This window comes from Mustela putorius, unplaced genomic scaffold, assembly GCF_011764305.1.
Source record: "Mustela putorius furo isolate JIRA1106 unplaced genomic scaffold, ASM1176430v1.1 tig00000759_pilon_pilon_pilon, whole genome shotgun sequence".
In the NCBI taxonomy this organism is placed as follows: Eukaryota; Metazoa; Chordata; class Mammalia; order Carnivora; family Mustelidae; genus Mustela; species Mustela putorius.
In genome coordinates, this window is record NW_025421467.1 from 6,006,582 (window position 1) to 6,029,427 (window position 22,846).

Here is a 22,846-nt window from a genome sequence, read left to right on the forward strand (position 1 = left end):
CTGAGATCATGACCCGAGCCGAAGGCAGTGCTTAACACACTGAGCCACCCAGGCGCCCCCCAGATTGTCTTTATAAAGTAAAAAATTACTTTTTGGATACACAAGTTTCCAGAGATTCCAGATTTTGGTGTTCCATTCATTCATTTAACAAATTTTAAGTACCATCTGTGTGCGAGGAACCATTTTACTTGCTAGGAATGTGGTGCCCACACAAGTTTCCTAGGTGTAGATAGTTAATGAAAACAGTAATTTCAGATAGTCCAAGGAGCTAAGAAATCTATTTTGTAGGTAAATTTGTCAGGACTTGATGATGGATTGTTTATGGATGTATGAGAGGAACTGAGTGTGACATATAGATTTGGGGCCTGCTAACTGCATGGAGAACAGTACCATTAATTGAGATGGGGGAACAATGGAGAAAGGTGGGTGGGAAGTAGGTGTTGGTGGGTAGGCGGCTGCAATCAGTGTCGTTCCATACATGTGGAATTTGAGATGCCTATTAGGCACAAGAGCAGAGATGTTAGGGAGACAGAGGGCATATGACTCCAGAGTTCAGAGTGATAATGAAAGCAGAAATACAATTTGGAAGGTATCCGCATAGAGATGGTTCTGAAGGCTCTTAGACTTAATGAGATCACCTAGGGAGGGCATATATGTAACAAATGGTTTATCTGTATGTTATTGTATTTATGCTTGTTTTCACTTTGTTTCTGCTTCTAGCCTCTGTTACCCAGTTCTTTATCAGTTGAAGATGCTGCCATGTTGCTTCAGCAGGTCATGAGAGCATTCAGCAAGCAGGCTTCAGCTGTAGTTTTCAGTGACACTGTTGTAGTCAGTGAGAAATTCATAAATAACTGCACAGAACTCTTCGGTGAACTGATGCACCAGAAAGCTGAAAAGGTAAGCCAGATTTCCTTTCTTCTACTAATCTTAATAGGATTTTCACGTTAGAATCATCTGACATTTTTTGAAAAATGGAGTAAGCAGCATACACCCGAAAAGTGAACACTGTGTTTCATGCATCATTTCCTTTTAATGCATCGTTCCTTTTTATTTCTTCTCGATTTGTTTTTCCTCTTCTTCACTCCCATCAGGACATACAAGTTAGAACTTAAGGAGCTGATTATATAATTTTATATTTTTATAAAATTTATAAATTTTATAATTATGATTATTACATTTATAATTTTATAATGTATAATAATTTTATAAATTGAAATCATATAAATGAAATTATACATTTCACAGTTAAGTTACCTAAGGGTATTGGTCTAACATTGAAATCCACAAAAATTATATCTGTGGATTATATGTACAAGTATACAGTATAGCTATCAATCACTATACTGTTTATTTACTAAATCAGGTAGAGCCTTATTAATTTTACCTATTTAGGATGCACAAATGGGATGACTTACTGAGGAAAGAAATTGTTGATACTATCAAAAATTGATTAGTTCCTGAGAGCAAGTGCTATAGTTTCTAGAAGCAGAGGTCCAGTCAGGTCTGCTTTAATGACTATTCAATTCATGTTTCTAGTTAGCAGCTCCATCTATTTATAAAGCCTGCTCATGAGAGGCAGAACAAGCTTATTTATCATAGACTGTTACTAAGTCCATGAGAGCTTATTAAGTATGTAAATAATTTGTATTCATCTCTGTTCCTTTTAAGCTCTTTAACAGTTTAAAAAGGAGAGATAATTTTCTGTCTTGCCTACAAAGCAGCAGAGTAAAAGTACATAAGATTGTTACCAATACACCTGAGTTCCATTCTCACCTTGTTTACTGTTCAACTTTAGACAAATAGACCTCCAGTTTCCACATCTTCAAAGGAAGGATGATGATGCCTCTTTTCTCCTTTCTAAAGATAAATTTAATTTAAATAAAGAAGAGATGTATACCAAAAGTCTAGCACATATTATCTCCCAAGTCACTAAATGGCTACATTATTTTTATTTGCACTAAGATAAAAACGTCATCAGTTTTCATTCTTTGTGCTCCTCCTTCCAACTGCAAAAATAACTTTGAGGAAGAAAAAAAGGTGATTCTGCTGTTTGAACTGTCAACACTCTAAACATTTTTCTTTAGGAAACCAAAAGGGAAATACCATTTTTAAAATTAATTAATTAATTAATTAATTTTTAAATTTATTTTTAATAAACATATAATGTATTTTTATCCCCAGCGGTACAGGTCTGTGAATCGCCAGGTTTACACACTTCACAGCACTCACCATAGCACATACCCTCCCCAATGTCCATAACCCCACCCCCCTCTCTCAATCCCCTTCCCCCCAGCAACTCTCAGTTGTTTTATGAGATTAAGAGTCACTTACGGTTTGTCTCCCTCCCAATCCCATCTTGTTTCATTTATTCTTCTCCTACCCCTTTACCCCCCCCATGTTGCATCACTACTTCCTCATATCAGGGAGATCATATGATAGTTGTCTTTCTCCGATTAACTTATTTCACTAAGCATGATACCCTCTAGTTCCATCCATGTAGTCGCAAATGGCAAGATTTCATTTCTTTTGATGGCTGCATAGTATTCCATTGTGTATATATACCACCTCTTCTTTATCCATTCATCTGGTGATGGACATCTAGGTTCTTTCCATAGTTTGGCTATTGTAGACATTGCTGCTATAAACATTTGGGTGCACATGCCCCTTCGGATCACTACGTTTGTATCTTTAGGGTAAATACCCAGTAGTGCAATTGCTGGGTCATAGGGTAGTTCTGTTTTCAACATTTTGAGGAACCTCCATGCTGTTTTCCAGAATGGCTGCACAGCTTGCATTCCCACCAACAGTGTAGGAGGGTTCCCTTTTCTCCACATCCTCACCAGCATCTGTCATTTCCTGACTTGTTACTTTTAGCTATTCTGACTGGCGTGAGGTGATATCTCATTGTGGTGGGGAATACCATTTTTAACATGAAAATGTACTTTTGTCATTGCAGATTTAGAACCCTGTCCCATTCTGAAAAAACAGTTTCTGAACATGGAAATAGTTCATTAGTCTTAACATAAATTTTTTTAAAAAAGCAGAGATCAGGAATGAGTCTGGAGGAAAAAACAGATTATATGATTAAGTGTACAACTCATCCCACTTGCTTGTTCTGTTAGGTTGGAGGATAGAGATTTTGTAATCAGGTACCCAAGTGGCACTGGACTTGGGAGCCTCAAAGAGAGAAAAAGCAAGGTCACCCAGTAAGCAGTGGTAAAGAACCCAAATCAGCTGAAGAGGATTGCATCTGTTGTATGATCAGTTTTTCAGGGACCAGATAGGATTTTTTATTTTTTGATCACAGATTGAAAAAGTCAAGAGCAAGGGAAGAGACTGATCTTCGGCAAGGAGAAATAGTGTCAGAGTGGCAACTGTTGGACCAGGCTCTATAGTTCTTCTTAGCAGTGAGCTCAAATAAGAATAATTAGGATGAATAATAATAATTGAATATGTAACTAACTATTTTATGTTTTCAGTAATGTCATATATTTTTGCTTACCAAGAAAAGCATGTTTTATTTCAGGAAATGAAAAATAATCCTGTTCATTTAATCACTGAAGAAGACCTGAAACAGGTCTCCATTTTAGAAAGCATTAATACAAGTAAAAAGGATAAAAAAGATGAACGAAGGAGAAAAGCAACAGGTAATTATTATTATTATTATTATTATATTATTATTATTATTAACCAAGAAGAGTCAAAGATGAGTTTCGTTTATTTATTGCAGTGAACTCTACATTTATTACACCCTTTTATTTGGTTGATTTATTTTTAATTGCTAATATTAGCCAAATATTTTGCTAGTGAATTAAGTTTTGATTATGATAATGGAAATATTAGTGATTACTTATTTTTTTTATTTTTTTGTGAGAACTAAGTTAATTTCATGACCCAGCCCATGTCCCATTGTTTTCCCCCTCACTCTCTATGTTCCAGACCAGTAGCCTTCCCCCCACCCCCATATTTGGCAAGTTTGTGGTTACCTGAAAGCCTTTGCACTAGCTATTCCCTCTACCTGAATGTTCTCTCTTAAACTTCAGGTAACAGATTTCTTGTCATTCAGAGCTCACCTTTAAATGTCAATTCCTCATAGAGGCCTCTCTCACCACCTGGAATTGTAGACACAATCATTCTCCATATATTATCTTCCAGTCTTTTTGCATTGCTTTTATCACTGTTTTGTGTTTTATTGTTGGGAAACCTTGTACATCTTGTTTATTGTTTCCTAGTTCTTAGAGAACCTGTTGGTGTATTTTAGGTGTTCTGTAAATATTTATTAAATTAGTGAAATTCCCAAGGACATCTCATTTCTTTCCTTTTTGGTAATTAAGAGTCACTGGAAATTATTTGAGGTAACACTGGTATACTAGTAACTTGCACTTGGAAATTATTTTTGTTTTCCATTCTTTCTATAGTAGGAACAGTTTTATTAGTGCTCTATCAGGGTTAAAGAAACTAGATATTCGACATGTTTCATTAATACGGCTGTACTGGATATGTGTTATAAAAACTTCATTTTTTTTAAGATTTTATTTATTTGTTTGACAGAGAGAGAGATCACAAGTAGGCAGAGAGGCAGGCAGAGAGAAAAAAGGAAGCACATTCCCTGCTGAGCAGAGAGCCTGATGTGGGGCTCTATCCCAGGACCCCGAGATTATGACCTGAACTGAAGGCAGAGGTTTAACCCACTGAGCGACCCAGGCACCTCCAAAACTTCATTTTTATTTGTTGTGGAAATTCACTCCTATCTCTGAGATTGCTTCTTTCCTCTTCAAACACATTTTTCTACAAAGTCTTTCGATTTTGATACTTTGAAATTTCTCTCTATTTTTCTGGGAAGACTACTCCAATAAATCATAGTACTGTTCACAGCCATGCATATTTTATCATATGATTTGAAGTTATTCTTATAAATTCACCTTAATCAGTTGGTTGCACTTATGTCAAAATAGCTAGTCTGTTTTATTTCCTTCTAAAAATTCAGAGTCATCTGGTCATCATCTCAATTATAGTACTATCATATTGCAATAGTTTAGGTGTAGTGCATGGAATAATGTCAAATATAAATGTCTTCCCTATAAGAAATTTATTGCCATAGGTCTGCTTTTGAAAATTGTATTTTTCTATGATAAAAGCAAGGGAAAATAAATTAATAGAACTTAAAATTATAGGACATGATAAAATTTAAAGGAATTGTACTTAGAATTTAGAAAAAGATCTGTAGTTATATGTCATTTTACTTTATCGAAAAATGAGTCTTTTATGAAGAAGTGTATTATTATTTTTCATGTTTCAATGGCATTTCTAGATAAGTATTCTATTTTGTTGAATAGATACTTTAAATGTAAATATGTAATAGCAGAGAAATACCTCAATAACATTATCTTTATATACAGTGTTTTAGTTTGTCTCATAATGTGTATTTTTTTAGTCTTTAGCCAATAGGTGATTGATAACTGTATTTCTCTACTCATCTAATTTAATATTTGTGGTAAGCACTTATCGAGCACCTTTTAATGTGTCAAGCATTGCTTTAACCCCAAGGATACAAACATTAGTGAGACATGCTCCCTGTTCTCAAAAATTCATTATCTCATTGGGCGGTGGGAGACTTGGGATGTCTCCTGTAAACAAGAATAATAATCTTTCAACCAGAAAGACAAAACTGAGGGTAATTAAACTTGTGAAGTACTGTAATGGGATTTTAATGAAGCTGTAGTAACAAAGATGGCAAAGGAGGGCTCATTTCTTTTGGGGAAGGGAGAAGAACCAGTAAAGGAATGGGTTTGGCCAAGGAAAAGTCAGACAAAACTATAGAAAAGAGTATCTTTAGAGAAGGAAGAAGAGACTGGAAAAGATTGCCTTTAGAGCTGATAAGCCAAGTGAGTTACTCAAATTCAAGAGATTTCACATTTTATTGATTTTTTTATTGACCAAATTACAAAACTTCCATTATAATTAAAAAAAAAATACCTCCCACCTTAAATAGCAGCTAAAAGTTCAATTATTTGGCTTTTACTGTTCTGCTGTAGAGTTTAATATGACAACGTAGTGTCATCATTTTCTACTCACTAATACCGTTTTCCACCAGAGGGCAGCGGAAGTGTGAGAGGAGGTGGTGGCAGCAATGCCAGAGAGTACAAAATCAAAAAAGTCAAGAAGAAAGGAAGGAAAGAAGAGGATAGTGATGATGAGTCATCTCACACTGGTATGTAGCTTTATTTTACTCCTCTTTTGTATGTGTGTGATTTTGTAAACAGTTTTCTTCAGATGTATATTATTAGATGTATATGCTAATGCAAGAAGACCTTGCTTTGCCCAGTGAGGGGACACGAATTTCAGTTACCACAGCTTAGTTGCTGACCCCCACGCCACAACAACACGGTTCATATTTTAGTTACCAGGGTGTATTAACAGTGAGTAATCGCATAAAGTACAGACATAGCTGCTGGCTCCTCAGTCCATTGATCAGCACATAAATAATACATGTGCGTCATGAGCTATGACAGTCACATCACTTATTTCAAAGTCTGATCACTGTGCGTCTCTTCTTCACTTTATGCACAGACAACAAACCATGTAGTTATGTTGCCTCCTTGTCTCCCAGTGATGAATCCATATGACATTTTGCAAAATGGATAATCAAAAGGGAATTGGCCAACAAAGATGAAAATGCAGCCAAGGAATGAAAAGTGATAACACAGGAAATAAAATATGAAGCATGAATAAATGGTGTTCAAGAAGAACTAGCTGACTGGGGGAATGTTGGCATTGCCACTGTTCAGGAGACTAGGTACGCAGCCACAGGAGCTCGGCAAAGGCGCACTTGCTGATGTAAACGGGGGAAGTGGTTGTGACAGTGACACAAAGGATGAAAATGTCTTAGAGGATGTGAAGTTGGCAGAAAACTTCATATTAAAGGAATTCTCAGAGACGTTTCACAACATTGTTGCCCAGTGTTTCTGATAAGCTAAATTACAGTATACTAAATTATAAGTATTGGTTTCTTTTTCATTTCCCTGTACATTTATAAGCAACAGTAAGACCTCTTAATGTTTTCACAGATATTTTTTAAAAATCACAGAATAATCATAAGTTTTCCCATTGTTTGATGAGAAGACCTTACACAGCCATTTTTATGCTTTCCCACTGCCCTACAAAACAAATTACAATATTTTATTAAAAAATGGATTTCTGCATATTCAAGTAGGAAACATTGATTTTATGCTAATTGGTTGATTGCTTCTAACAGGAGAATTAAGTATATCCATCTTCCTTTTTGGAGACTTGTTAGCATTTGGCACAGTTAAGTTAGCATGGGATATGTTAGTTTTTCTAAGTAAAACTATGATTCTTTTATGTTTGTGTTTTAAATAAATTTACTTAACAAAACTGAAGAGAGAAAAAAACTTGAAATGATGATAATTTGAAATTTCTTATTTTACCTCTTCTACAGAGCTTGTTATGTATGGGCTAGCGCTGGAAGGTATAGGTATCAGGTGACATGGCTTCAGCAATTAATATGCTACTACTCATGATAGCATCGTTGCTTAAGAGCTATCTTTAAAATATTCTAAGATAGGTAAAAATAGCTACTGTTCTCAACATGTATAAAACAATATTAATGAAAACCTTCTTCATACTAGCCCTGTTCTTATTTTAAATAGTATTAAGACTGTCCTCTGTGGGTTTTAATATTTCATTGATAAATGAATTTTTCTATTCCTCGGATGGACAAGGGGTGGGAGAAAAGGGGCATTTCATAAAATACTTCTCTAATATCTGTAGCCGTAAGTAATTGTTAAATGAGGCATGTGATACTCCTTTTATGCACAAATTATGGAGAGGGGCTATAAAGGTAGTAAAACCATTCTACCTAAAAAGATATAATTTCAGTGCCTTTGAAAGGGGGTTGTGTTAAAATCTCTGAAATGGGGGATATAATTAGGTTCTCAGCTAAAATACAGAACCAACTCAGTGTGAAAGATTACTAGATAGAAAAATAATTTAATAACTTATAAAATGCATTCAGGAAACAAACAGAGAAAGCAGAAACTATATGATGTGAAAGATCAGGAATGGAGGATAGCAGATCTCAAAAAGAAAGGATAGTGGATCTGTTCGAACATGTCCATCTGTTCTAAAGCTGTGATGGCAACTTAATTAGATCTTGACACATAGCGAAGAGTGATTTTTGAGCTAGTTTTTATTTTATTTATTTTACTATTTTTTATTTTTATGTCTAAGTTTTTACAATAACCAAACTTAGCTGGAAATAATCACTTTTATATTTTTACAACATTAATATTAGAAATATTGTTAGCTTTCTTTGCAACCCATGCTTATCTAAGTCATGAGAAGGCATGACCGTTCCACACTTAACAATTATTTCCATTATAGTAGCTGCATACAAATTTTCCCTGGCATAGAATTATTTTTTTTTAAGATTTTATTTATTTATTTGACAGAGATCACAGTAGGCAGAGAAGCAGGCAGAGAGAGAGGAAGGAAAGCAGGCTCCCTGCTGAGCGGAGAGCCTGATGCAGGGCTGGATCCCAGGACCCTGGGATTATGACCTGAGCTGAAGGCAGAGGCTTTAATCCACTGAGCCATCCAGGCGTGGTGTACAAAAATACAAAGAATTATTTTTGGAAGAAGAAAAATAAATGATGAGTGTAAAACTATGATTTTTCTTCATCTTTGCCTTTCCCAAAGGACAATTTTTAGCTTAATTTTATTGGAGTTGAGTTCATATGATTATAAAGACTTTTCCTGAAGATCTTCTACAAATTGTAAGGATGATTTGATTTTTAGTAACTATTCATTTTTATAAAGAAGGATATTCTGCTCGGTATACATTGTTCAACAAAGAGAAATTATCTTTTTCTTTAAAGATTTTTTTCCATCTAGTTGATTGTTTTGATTTGCCATGATTTGCATCATCCAAGTTAGATCGGGGAAAATCATCTTTATTATTTTTTGATTGACATTAAAACAGTCATTAAATAAAGTTAGAAAAAAAAACTTTTTTAAAGTTAGAAAATTATTACTCATAAGAAATGCCACTATTTTTTTTTAAAGATTTTATTTGTATATTTGACAGACAGAGATCACAAGTAGGCAGAGAGGAGGAAGCAGGCTCCCCGCAGAGCAGAGAGCCTGATGCGGGGCTCGATCCCAGGACCCTGAGATCATGCCACTATTTTTAAAATTGTTTTCATTGGGTACTGTTGTCACTGGCAATGTAGGAGTCTTTATGGTAGGCCGTGAATGAATTACCATCTTAGTAAATATGTTAATGAGCCTTGTTTGCTTTTAGGTTGCTTTATGTTTTGTTCTTTTTCCTATTGCGCATTTCTACCATAGGAAAGAAGAAGCCAGAGATCATTTTTATGTTCCAGGATGAAATTGAAGATGTTTTGAGAAAACACATACAAGATGCCCCTGAGGAATTTATTTCTGAACTTGCTGAGTATTTAATAAAGTAAGTATAAAAACATATTTTTTTCTGTTTTATGATAGAAATTCAGTGAGTTATTAAATAAAATTTTGACCCAACATCATGGAAAATATAGATTTTAGGTCTTTACTTCTCAAAGCTTAGAATTTAATCCAGCCACCAAGTTCCAGATTTTGTTTGCCTATAGGGGCTGTTCAGTTTAACAAACATGTAAGTGCTTTGGGTGAGGTAGTGTGGGAAATAAAAGGCAAGAGTGTGGAGGCTCGGTCATTGATGTTTCAGTCCTAGTTGGGAGAAAAACACCAACTTGCTGGCTGCTCTCTGACATACCATGAAAAGTAACAACTAAAAGAAAAGACCTTTATCTATCTAGACTTGACAGAGAGTACAGGGTACACTTTTAGGGAGAAATAAAGTAACAAACTATGTTCAGAGAACAAATTAGACAGCACTAGCTTATAATTGAGCCAAGCTAAATTTATTTTTATACAGAAGTAAAAGAAATTGTGTATAACTTGACCATTACTAGCTAACATGAGTTTCCCCTCAAGTTAGTTCCAGTGTGTAAGCATTGATAAATGGAATCCAGGAGCCCAGTGCATCTAACTTTGAATTCAGAAATACAGCTTTTGTCGTTTTGTTTTCCTTTTCACTGAATATTTTTGATGCATGAATACAGTACATAGTCATATTTTTCGTATGTAAAAAGATAGTTACTACTAACCATTTGCCATTACTTAAAATAATCTATTCTGAAGTTGTTGAGCATAAAAAGTTTTTTAAAAAAAAATTTAGAATATATTATCTCTTTTAGAATTTTAGTAATTGAGAATTTATTATTCCTGTGTGTGGGGAACAGATTTATGTCCTATTCTCCAAATTAACTTTTATAAACTACTTTGGACTGAATTTGAATTAAAGCTTTTGTTACTGCTATTCTTGCTGTCTTTGGTGCAGTAATTTTGAGTACTTTAAAACTGAGAAAAATAATGCATTTAAGTTATTAAGTCTTAGGATTAGAGGACAAATTCTTGTGAACTATATTCCAAATTAATCTTACTTGTTTAGAAAATCTAGAGGTATTTTCTTAAGGCTTACTTCCATAGAAGGAAAATTTCTTATATGCATAAACCCAGTACGTTTTAATAAACTAAATGTATTTATCTTGTGCACAGACCTCTTAATAAAACTTATCTTGAGGTGGTACGTTCAGTGTTCATGTCTTCATCTTCTTCTGCCTCTGGAACTGGTAGAAAGCGCACCATCAAGGACTTGCAAGAAGAGGTTTCAAATCTATACAATAATATTCGGCTATTTGAAAAAGGGGTGAAGTTCTTTACAGGTATACTTAATATTATTGTTTCAGTGACTTTCATAATTGTTCCTGGACATTCGTTTTAATAAAGCACCTTCATTTTCCAGATGATACACAAGCTGCTCTTACAAAGCACTTGCTGAAGACAGTATGTACTGATATCACTAACCTCATTTTCAACTTCTTGGCTTCGGATTTAATGATGGCAGTAGACGATCCTGCAGCCATTACTAGTGAAGTATGATAGTGATTTTCTTGTATTCTTGATGCATTATGTTTTGAAATAAAAGCATATTTTATTTTCTCACGTAAGAAATAGTCTAAAGGAAAGTAAAATAAAGGAAAGGGGTTTTAAGGGGAAAAAAATAAGATTTTTATTTTAAATTGGTGGTATAACCAGTCTGTTGAAAATAATGCTTAATTACTTTGGAATCAACACTTATTTTTTTTCCTACTTTTTGTTAATGTCGCATCCGTTTTTCTGGCTAAGTTGCCAATTGCTTACTGGTTTCTGGCCAGATTCCATAATTTCACAGTCATTTCTGAGTAGTGACACCATCTCATTTCAATATTTAGATGAATTGCAGTTTTTTGTTAAAATGCTAATCTCAAACTAAAGTCAAAATTCATTTCTTCCTCTCTCTTTTGAGAGGTAAGGTAGTGCTGTGGCTCCCAGTTGCTTAGAGAAGCTAGGGTGTGATCTGTCCCTACGACTCCTCCTCCTCCTCTTCTCTATCCCTATAGATCCACTTAAAGTTGGAGATTTAAGAAAAATGAAGGAGGCACAAGTGTTTCATAAGAGTGACTGCATATCATTGGCTATCATCTGGGTCCAATTCTGTGGCCTTATGTATCTCTTGCCCCACCGGTGGTGTAGGTTGTTTTGAGGCTGTTTTTTAGCATGTAACTCCCCCTTTAGCAAGGACCTTCCCCTAAACCTCCAAACAGAGACACATTTATTTCTCCCTCCTACCCCAGCAAAGTACTGTACCCCTTCCCTCCTTCAGCCTGAGCAGTGACTCTCCAACTGCCTGGACAATTCCATATATCCTGCCTCTGCTGTGGGAAACACATGGGGTCCTGTCCCATGCCCTTCGGGGGCTACAGAACTGGAGTGGCATGTGACAGGGAGTCAGTAGGTCTCCCTTGTCTTCCAAGATTCACTGTAACTTTCAGTCAACCCATTCCACTAGGTCTCCATCAGAAATTTCACACTTCATAGGGCCATCAGACTCTAGTCAAGAAAGCCATCATATTTCACAAGATACATTTATGTGGAGAGGGATGCTGAAAAGATTCCACCCACCATAAAGTATAACAGCCAGCCAGCCATGGAGCAAGTTCTGTAGTTTATAGGCATTCTGGAATGGGACTTGGGAGTGGGAACCCCCTCATCTGGCATTAGGGAAGAACATTCTTCCCACCCCAATGGAAAATGGAGGGAGTAGCCTCTTAACCCCAAATTCTCTTTTCCCCCCAAAGATGAATGCTTTTCTCTCTCTCTCCCTGCCCTCCTCATCTTTCTCTTCCGCTTCTGGACCAAAAGGGAGGAGTAGGGCTATACCTAGCTTGATTGGCTGACTGGCTGTTGGCTAGCTCTCCAATTTTAGAATGTTTTTTAGCATATTTTTGTCCCTAGTTTGAAAGCTGAAATTCACAAATAAGGATAAATTCCATTCCGCATTCTATTATAGTAACAGATATGCTCTGTTTTCTTTTGTTTGATCTTCTGTCTACCACATGGCAAAGTCACAATCCCAAGAGAACTTTTTTCCCTTTGTAGGTAAGGAAAAAAATTTTAAGTAAATTATCAGAAGAAACCAAAGTAGCTCTCACAAAACTCCATAGCTCTCTGAATGAAAAGGTAAGTAAAGTTTGATTCTGTTTAGATAATGGGACTAGAATTTGTGATCTTTGAGTAGATTTTTATCAGAATAAATATAAACTCAATCTCTTCTAGAGGTAAAGGGGGAGAACAGGCTGGGAACATTTTATCCTATATCATAATTTCAAGTTCAATAACAAAATGACTTTTTAAAAAATTGTATTTAGAATGTAAAATTACAAAACCATTAACTGACTATATTTCTTTAGGCAACCTGTTAATAAAAGTAAATCGCTGTATTAAATACCTGTTTCAGAGCATAGAAGAGTTTCTTTCTTGTCTGGATTCTGCATCAGAAGCTTGTGATATTATGGTGAAAAGAGGAGACAAAAAAAGGGAAAGGTAACATTGAATTAATCTGTATTATTAATAAATTCTTAGATGTGTGATATTTCATAACCGAAGTTGGAATTTGACTCTCTGAACCTTGCACAAAGAATGCTTATATCCAAACGGCTACATACCGTCGAGCATATTCAATACATAGGTGGCCCTCTCTGACCAGTATCAATAAGGTAGCAAGGCTCCCTAATCCCAAGCCTGGGAACTTTATACCAGCTTTGAGACCTTCTTTACAGGAAATCTTACCTGTATCAGTGCACTTCTGTTTGATCTGCAGCAACTCAAAATAAAAATTACACTTTGAGGATCCCAACTATATCGTTTTCTATGTCGTGTTCTAGTATATTAGTTTATCCACAGCATTTTGGGTTACATGTCTGTATTTCATATTTAAAATGTCCCTGAAGATGTTTGTGGAGCTAGATAATTAAACTAGAGAAGCTAAAACTGAATACAGAAGGGAAGAACTAAAATTAAAACATGAGAATGTGTTTTTGTGATTTTATTTTTGTTTAGGCAGATACTGTTCCAGCATCGACAAGCACTGGCTGAACAGCTAAAAGTCACAGAAGACCCTGCTCTTATTCTGCACCTCACAGCAGTCCTTCTGTTTCAGTTCTCGACCCACAGCATGCTCCATGCACCTGGAAGATGTGTCCCACAGATCATTGCTTTTCTTAATAGTAAAATTCCAGAGGTATTACATTTTCCACACACTTGAAACTTTTAAAGCTTTTAGATTTTGAATATTTTGAATGGATAGGTATAAATCATCATGAACAATAAGACACAAAAACATATTAATATGACTTCCTGTTCTAAGAATGTGAACAGTGAATCAGAAGATTGATTTTTAAAAACTCAGCATAGCTCAAGAATCTTTTGGGGATTCTATAAGATCTATGGTAAAAAGAAGTCTTCCATTTCAGCTTATGCAAATTTAACCTGTTCTTCAAGGACCAGTTCCAAAAGTCTTAACCTGCACAAATTCTTCTGAGAGATTTCTCAACTAAAAGGAATCTGGCTTCTTTGAACTTCCATATCACTTTGACTTAATCTCTAGTTAATAGAATTTAGCTGAGTCAGTTTACATTAAAATGATGCGTATTCATGTGTGATCACCCCTAACCTGTCAACTCCTTGCCAGCAAGGACCTTACTAGTTTGAGCCTTCTACTTACTTAGCCAGTGATTTGTAAAGATGAAGACCTTCATGGTGTATTGGTTGAACAAATCTGGTTTGTTCTATAGAAAATTAAATCACATTTGTTAATCTTTCTTCTCTTTTCTCTTTTCACAGGATCAGCATACTCTTTTGGTAAAGTATCAAGGTTTAGTTGTAAAGCATTTAGTTAGTCAAAATAAGAAGACTGGACAGGGAGATGATCCCTTGAGTGATGAATTAGACAAAGAACAAGAAGATATCACCAACACTACTCGCAAAGAGCTTCAAGAACTTTCTTCATCTATTAAAGACCTTGTACTCAAGTCCAGGAAATCATCTGTGACAGAAGAGTAATGATCTTGATTTACTTTTGTCATATAGTAAACATTTTTCCCGAAGTTTAAAGTGAGGGGTTACCAAAAAATATTCACTTCACAACCCTCGAGTCCCCCTATAACCCCCCCCAACACACACACAATTCAGTTTAAAGAGGAGTGTCATTGTGTTCAGTGTAAATCTTAGAAAAATGTGAAATTTTTGTAAATTGGGTTCAACCATGGAAGACTTCTTTTTCACATTATAATTCTAAAAATTACCATTTCAGGTTTATTTTATTTTCAGATGCTGAATGAAGAATAAATTTTCTGAAATCTTTCATCTAGAAAAGGACTCATGCATTGTGTTATTAGATTTCAAGTGACATTCTTACATTTTTTTATATATATATATATATATATTAGGCAGCACCTTAAAATGTGGTCTTTTATTTTAACGAAAAGAAAACCCTTTGGTGTCAGAATAAAAATCATGGATTTTAAAATTAATAGAGAGTGCTTCAAACCTAAAATACAGAAATTTACAAAAAATTTTATTACTAGGCCCTTGCTCTTATTTCTGGCAGATAGAGGGCCTCCCATATCCCCCACAAGAGTGACCTAGGTTGGGGATATCTTTAAAGGTGCAGAATACCAGAGGGGCCCATGCACTGCTGTGGTCTATTCTAACACAAGATGCTAACAAGTGAGAGAAAAAGTTGCTTCTTAAGAGGTATAAGTCACATTTCAACATTGGAATAACAAAATGTAATACAAGTATTTTTCTTTAACCCAGTTTGCATTTCTAAATGTCTTTTTTTTTAATAACAGTATTCACTCTGGCATCTAATTCTTTGTTATGAGAGGATCCATAAGTGCACTGAAGTCATTAGAACTTTATTTTTTTCCAAAAATGAAAATCCTTATAAGAAAATAGGTATTCTTATTTTCTAAAGATTATTAGTAGTTAAAAGTAACAAATAGTTCCTTGGAGTAATAATTTCAAGCAAGTGAGATTTAAGCAACAATTTATTATATATCAAAAAGAAATTTATTTTGAATAGAATAGAAAGTTAAATCTCAAGTATCAAGAAAGTACTATTTTATGTAATTTCTTATATGGTACATGTTTCAAAATGTCAATACAAATATCAGTCTACTTCTAATTCCAAAGTATTAATACTTAGTGAAAGAAATTGATATAATTGCTAACTAAGCATTATTATTAAAGTTGATAGGAATGTAACATAAATTTTAAAATGTTTTTCCATTGGTAATTTTCTATTAATGTATTTTCATATGGGCAAAGGAAGAAAAATGACAAATCCTCTGACCACAAATTTCAGTTAGTTTTGTTTATTCAGTTTTCAAAATACTGAACACCCAGTCTAATGTGTTATTCAGTCTTAAAGTACCTTCTCAATTATGTCTCAGCAGATACCAAAATAATGCACATTTGTGTCAAACTAGATCATAGACAATGAAGCAAATAAAATCATTCTGACTTTATTAATTTGTAGGAATAAAAATAGGAGAGACAACCAAGCAAATAAAAAGAAAACCATTCTGTCCTGTTCACATTCATTTTTTTTCATTCATCAAAATAGTTCATATTTTTCCTCAGTAAATAAGAGTTTTTATTGTTTTTGAAAAAAATCTAGATGATTTTGTATGTAAAATTCTAATTTTGATAAAATAAAAATTCTTAAATGGTTATCTACTATGATCTTGGTAGGCAGATTGAAGGATGTTATTAAAAATAAAGTTTTCTGTTTCTATTAAATTTTGTGGTACTTTGAAGCTTTCATTATTTTAATTATTAGAATGCATTGTGTGTGTGTTATATGTAGTGTATTTACATTTTAAAATCCTGATACTGAACATTTTTCAAAGTTTTTATTAAATTTTTCTTATGCAAAAATAGTTCCATAGTCCTCAATATCTCATTCCTTGAATGTTTACCATTCGTGAACCATTTCACCTTAGTAAATCATTTTCAGTTAGCTGAATTTCAGCAAATGTGCAGCTGTACTCTCATATCTGCTACTTCCTACTGTTGCAGATACAACAGAGATACTTGAATAACAGGTTCATGTTTCTGTCTCCAGACCATGTGTTTCTGAAGAGTCGAGGGAAACCCACTTCTGGTCATCAGAAGAATTCAATGAACAGTGGCATATCTTATCAAAATCAGTGAATTTTCAGAAAAGACATTAATACTGGATGAGAGTAAGTGTAGAAGTTGCTTAAACTGAATATAGAACCATCTTGAACTCTTTAGAGAATATATTTTAGTCAGACCATAAAGCACCAAGAATGAGGTCCAAGTGCAACCGTGATAGTATAGTGTATAGATTGAGAAGAGCAGTTAGTTCATTCCTTCCCCAGGAATGCTACTCAACCCAGAGCCAAATGGGACTTTATTTCTATCAAGGACTAGCAAGTGAGTTGGGTAGAGGGTGGGGTTAATGGAAGGTTTGCTTTCTTTGACTAATACCAATGAAGCCATTACCCCAGTGTATATAGGAGATGAAAGAAACATGTAGATAAATTCCTCTGGGATGTATATTTTCCACAGAAATCTGGGACCACTATGAAAGTGGCCATTAAAATGGCCTAAGGAGGGATGCCTGGGTGGCTCAGTTGGTTGGACAACTGCCTTCGGCTCAGGTCATGATCCCAGAGTCCCGGGATCAAGTCCCGCATCAGGCTCCCAGCTCCAAGGGGAGTCTGCTTCTCCCTCTGACCTTCTCCTCGCTCATGCTCTCTCTCACGGTCTCTCTCTCAAATAAATAAATAAAATCTTAAAAAAAAAAAAAAAAAGTGGCCTAAGGAGTCACACAAGTTGTTCTACCTTGAAGACCACACTACATAAATAGGACCCAAGAGAGAGAGACTTACTCCAAACCATCGAAAAAAGAAACCTTGACTTTCAGGCTTTCAGAAATACAGTGTTTATTTCATTTACATCACCAAACGAGAGGGAATAATTACTTTGGACATGTATTAAATTTTTATAAGTTCTCAGTGTTGTGTTTTATTTGTTTTACCAGGCTTGCCTCTATTTGTACCTCTATTTCCCTTCAGTGATTAGCAATAAGACTTAACCTTGATGTGTGTTTAAAGAGCAGGAAGGGGTTATGTTGTGTGATAGAAGAAAGGGGAGACGTGGGGAATTTAAATCCTTGGCGCAACAATATCCTGGATGCAGGTATGACTGCCAAGTACTAGAAGTACCAATGTACATCTTAAAAATACACCTTGTTTTCAAGGAGATGGCAAGAATCAACAACTGTAGTTCAATATAGTGTTTTGAGAGAAATATTCAGAGGGTGATGTGGGGGAAGAAATGAAAGTCAAATGTCTTTGACAGCGAGAGGGAACTTAACAGACTAGAGATCACCTCCTGAACTGAGTCCTGAAAGAAAAGGAGGACCAGCCTTGGGAAAATGGGGGAAGGGAAAGCAGCCAGGCGTTTCTGGGACAGAAGAGATCCGGAAGTACTAAAACATGAACTAACATGAAATAGACACTTCAGAAGCCCTAAGTATGAGAAATATGAAAAATGGTCTGGGGAAGTAGGGTAAGATGAAGCTGAAGAGACCAGAGAGAGATCTTGAAATTCCTTATATGTATACTAAGCGAGAAAGTTTAGCCATTTTCCTGAAAATAAGGGGAACCTTTTCGGGATTTAATTAAGCAGGAAAGTAAGGTAATTAGATCTGTCTTTTAGAAAGAGCACAAGTCCAAGCACTGCCATTCTGAAAGGCAGTTTGACAACTTTATTACCAAAATACAGTATTTGTGAAATCAGTGTCTCTCCTATCTGAAAAGTAAAATGGGGACTTAGTATGTAGGAGTCTTTTTCCCAACCTGTAGTCAAAAAGAAATGAGGTGGTCTTCTTGGCTCTGAAATATTCTTGCTTATTCAGATGACAGTCCACCAAAACGAAACCAAGCAAACAAACAAAAACACCTTTCTCTGACTAGTCAAGCTAAGACAAAGTTCCCAAAGGTTTTCTCTTACATTTCTAGTCATTCAATGTGAAGAAGAAAAAGTGCTTGGTCAAATTGCTTTCCTACTGAGCTTATCTACTCACCTAAAATATACCTGTACCTTAACTCTATCACGTAGACTTATAGATTGCTTGGAGGCAGGACACATAGTGAGTACAGAATACATAGTGGTTTAAATAGTATCTAATGAACGTAAATGAACTTAAAATGAGTGTTCTGTATTTTTCTCCTTCCCCATTTCTCACTGAAATCTAAGTCCTTGTGATTCATACATTATAAACGCTCAGGGTAAGTTCTGGTGTTGAAGAAAACAAATCAGAGAGACAGAAGAGCACAATTCCACAATATATTTCATGTGTTTCATTATTTTGCAGCCTTAATTCATAACCACTTTAAAATATTTGATTTGGAAAATCATTCACAGTATATTAAGTAGAAAAGGATGCAGAACTATATATATAATGTCGTCTTGGTTTTCTAATTAAATATACTATATAAACATTTGCATAAGTACATTTACATAAACATTTCCTTGTATAGTTCTATGCATGCATACAAAATGTTCTAAAGAGATTTGGGTTGTGACTCTTTTAGATTGCAAGTCATTTTAAACTTTATTTGTTTCAAATCTTAATCCAAGTTTTCTGCAAGAAGCATGTATTTTATAATTTGATAAACCGATAAATTTAAAATATGGTTTTACAGTGATGTAGAGAAATGGCAGGAGGGGATACTGACCATTTCAAGACTGTTACAGTAATGCAAGGGAGAAAAGTGAGCACCAGAATGCAGGGATGATGACAGACTTGAAGGGGAGATTTAACAAAGGAGAACCAGCAGAAGTTGGGGTTGGGGATAAATAATGGGGCTGGGGCAGAATAAGGGAAGACGGTCTAAGATGACGGCTTGGATGACTGTGTCATGCCCTGAGGAGGAACGCCAGTAGACTAGCAGGTTTGGAGTGAGAAGAAGATGAGATGATGTATTAGGGACTTTGCAGTTTGAGGTGCATGAGGACCTGTAGACAAAGCCAACAGCCAGCAGGAGGCAGGTCTGGAACCTTACAGAGCAAGTGAGAATACAGGTTTGGGAGTCATGTAATCGCTAATGGTTTCCATCAGGAGTGCCATGGAGAGTGTGCAGAGAAGCCTGCTGACCTGAGGAGGAAGCTCTAGGGAAGGGTGAGATGAATAAAGGGAGAGGAGGCTAAAGAACAAGGAGGAAATCAGGAGTGTGTAACTTAGGGAACCCTAGAGCAAATTTTAAAAAGAAATAGGGCCAAAGACGAGAAATTTCAGGTAAGGTTAAAGACAGCACCCTTTAAAGTGCTCATTAAGACCTTTTTTTTTTTTTAATTTATTTTTTATTTATTTTTGGCATAACAGTATTCATTATTTTTTCACCACACCCAGTGCTCCATGCAATCGTGCCCTCTCTAATACCCACCACCTGGTACCCCAACCCCCCCCACCCCCACCCCCACCCCCCGCCAATTCAAACCCCTCAGATTGTTTTTTAGAGTCCATAGTCTCTCATGGTTCACCTCCTCTTCCAATTACCCCCAGCTCCCTTTTACGAACTTAATGAAGCTTTTTTGGTGGAGTGGTTCAAGGGGAAGAATTAATGCAACTGTCTGAGGAGGAACCAGAAGGATCAGAAGTTTTGTTTTTTGTTTTTTAAAGATTTTATTTATTTGACAGACAGAGATCACAAGTAGGCAGAGAGGCAGGCAGAGAGAGAGGGGGGAAGCAGCCTCCCCGCCGAGCAGAAAGCCGGATGCGGGGCTCCATCCCAGGACCCTGAGATCATGACCTAAGCCAAAGGTAGAGGCTTTAACCCACTGAGCCACCCAGGCACCCCAGGATCAGAAGTTTTATCAGTGAATGTAGATCACCCTCTCGGGAAGCATAGGAGTAAACAAAGGATGATGGCCCCATAATTAGGTGGGAACATATGCAATTTTATATCTCCAAGACTCCACTTCCTCACCCTGAAAAGAATAAAAATAAGTCCCGGCTAGCAGTAGTATCACGAGGGTTGAAATCTATCACTAGTTGAATGTATTCGTGTTCTCTCACTGAATCGATTTGTTGTTGTTGCTTGCCATGGTTTTTTTTTTTTTCATGTTTTCATTTTCATATCTTAATCATCGAATTCAAGTGAATAGCAATGCACACACTTGACTGGCTTTGCATTTCCCTAACTCAAGTTTTTTTATTGTATCTACCTGAGTTTGATCTCAGAAAATATTAGTGTGTAATTCCGTTAGCACTTAGAACAAGAACAGTTTTTGTCTGGGAATAAATGGGGTGAAGGCAGGACACTTCTCCTCTCACCCCATCTTATAAAATGAAGAAACAGCCTCAAGCAGAGATTCTAGGAACAAACCGTATTTGCTTTATGGATCAAACTGACCCACGGAAAATTCCTGTCCTAGATTAGTTCAATATTCAAACATTTCTTTAGATTCAACTCTCGAAATCTCTATCCACTTTTTTTTTTTTTTAAAGATTTATTTATTGGTCAGAGAGAGAAGGGGATGGAGAGAGAGTGCACACGCACACAAGCAGGGGGAGCGGTAGGCAGAGGGAGAAGCAGGCTCCCCGCTGAGCAAGAATATGGATGCTGGGCTTGATCCTGAGGTCCTGAGGTCATGACCTGAGCCAAAGTCAGAAGCTTAACCGAGTGAGCCACCCAGGGATCCCAATCCACTTTTCCTCTTTTTTTAATCAAAGACTTCAAAAGACCAGACAAGTCTCTGTTTAAATGAAGTCACACAGCCATGCCGTGACATAACAATTGTTGCCAGCTCACAGGGCAATAGGCAAAAGCAGGGAATGGTGAGTCTACAGTGAGGTTCGGGAAGCAGGTAACAACCTGCAGTTATTCTAGTCAAATCCAAGGCTCTAAGTTCTCAAATTTCCTAAGAACGCAGTGATAGAGGCCATACCCCAAGGTTAATCTCTCAAGCACCAAAAATTCTGCAGGTAAGAACATGGGGCCTCATCTCTTTCCAGAGAGTTCAACAGAAAAGCTCTGTAATGCAACCATTTCTAACCTAAAAGATAGGTTCAGAGAGTCATCAGAAAACAAGACAAAACAAAATTTAAAAAAAATATATTAATCAAGGAAAAAGAAAGTACATCATCATTTTGGAAATTTTTAAAAGTTAAATATGCCCTTAATTTAGCCTAAGCAGTGGAAATTTCTTGTGTATGTATATGAGTTGTCTGTATATACACTTGCATTTTAAACTTTTGGGGGCTTACCCAGATATTCCAAGTACTCATTTTGGCAGGATTTCCCTTTAAGGATATCCTGCAGAGAATTTGTTCCTCACAATTTGACGTAAAAATTGACAGGGAGTGCTTTTCCAGCCCAGTAGGAGTCAGCTCCGTGCACATCACAAGACTTGGAGGAAACCAACTCACTCTCCCATTTCCTCCTACAAAGTTGAAAAAGCTGCAGTTGGGAGGGACCCTCAGATAGCTCTGGTGGTCCTTTCTGTTCCTTTTGGAGTTGACATTTGAAAGTGTCAGAGGACAAAAATCATCATCACATATTCTCCTTTCATACTCTTTAAATCACAGGAAAAGGCAGCCTTGAGAAAAAGTAAGTTTTGTTTTCTTTTCTGTAATATTTCCTTTGTAGTTTTTTTATGTGGTATTTCGGCTTTCGTTTTTTTTTTGTTGTTGTTGTTTTTGTTTTGTTTTGTTTTTTTAAGTATGAGAGATTCTTATAAACATTCTAGTGACTGCTTATGAGAAAATTCTTACTTGGCAAGTAAGTGCATATCTTGAAGTTTCTTAGAAACTCTTCAAAAGCCACTTGAGCCAACAGTTGTCAAATTTTATAAGATGAGCTTTTCAGATGTCTCATTTCAATAATATGCATGCGGAGGTTATACAGTGGTCAGAGAACTCTTTCGAGTTGTCGCCTCTGTTCTGAAAGTGGTCTTTACACATGGGGGTATGTGTAGCTTTGTTGCTGTGAAAAGGAGGCGGCAGGATTCCGGGGATTTACTTGGCTTAACTTATTTGAATGACTAACTTTATTACTGTGGTTATTTTATGGCTGGGTTTATATATCCACAGCACAATTCAAAGCCACTTACAGATTTTAAATATTAGTGAGATTCCTTCTATGTTCAAGAAAAATCTGTCTACTTTCCAGATGCAGGCTTAAACACCATTCCTAATGTGAGGTTTTCAGAGATTGATGAAATGTCTGTGTGTCTGGCCCACACAAATATATAACCTAGTACAGGAATCGAAAGCATTGCTTCCTGAAGCAAACGGTTACTGCCGCAAAAGCGTGCATCCCACATGTGTTTATGTTTTTTC

At 36.0% G+C, this 22,846-nt stretch overlaps 2 protein-coding genes across 8 annotated transcripts in view; both read left to right on the forward strand.

The window, feature by feature from the left end:
• Positions 1-16,066, forward strand: part of UFL1 (UFM1 specific ligase 1) — a 32,173-nt gene extending 16,107 nt beyond the window's left edge. The window contains exons 10-19 of the mRNA XM_004767063.3: positions 721-900; positions 3,530-3,650; positions 6,098-6,214; positions 9,373-9,490; positions 10,642-10,808; positions 10,889-11,019; positions 12,565-12,645; positions 12,923-13,008; positions 13,525-13,705; positions 14,308-16,066. Of these exons, the coding sequence (XP_004767120.1) occupies positions 721-900; positions 3,530-3,650; positions 6,098-6,214; positions 9,373-9,490; positions 10,642-10,808; positions 10,889-11,019; positions 12,565-12,645; positions 12,923-13,008; positions 13,525-13,705; positions 14,308-14,526 (1,401 nt within the window). The 3' untranslated portion in view covers positions 14,527-16,066. The remainder of the gene's footprint in view (positions 1-720; positions 901-3,529; positions 3,651-6,097; positions 6,215-9,372; positions 9,491-10,641; positions 10,809-10,888; positions 11,020-12,564; positions 12,646-12,922; positions 13,009-13,524; positions 13,706-14,307) is intronic.
• Positions 16,067-21,326: 5,260 nt separating this feature from the next.
• FHL5 (four and a half LIM domains 5) overlaps positions 21,327-22,846 on the forward strand; it is a 47,151-nt gene continuing 45,631 nt past the window's right edge. For 4 of the 7 annotated variants that reach the window (XM_004767070.3, XM_004767065.3, XM_004767067.3 and 1 more), the window contains exon 1: positions 21,327-21,490. The gene's annotated coding sequence lies outside the window, so the exon portion shown is untranslated. Of the gene's footprint in view, positions 21,491-21,885; positions 22,116-22,846 lie in introns of those variants that run through there. The other 3 variants (XM_045084233.1, XM_045084232.1, XM_013063819.2) reach the window with 2 other exon arrangements.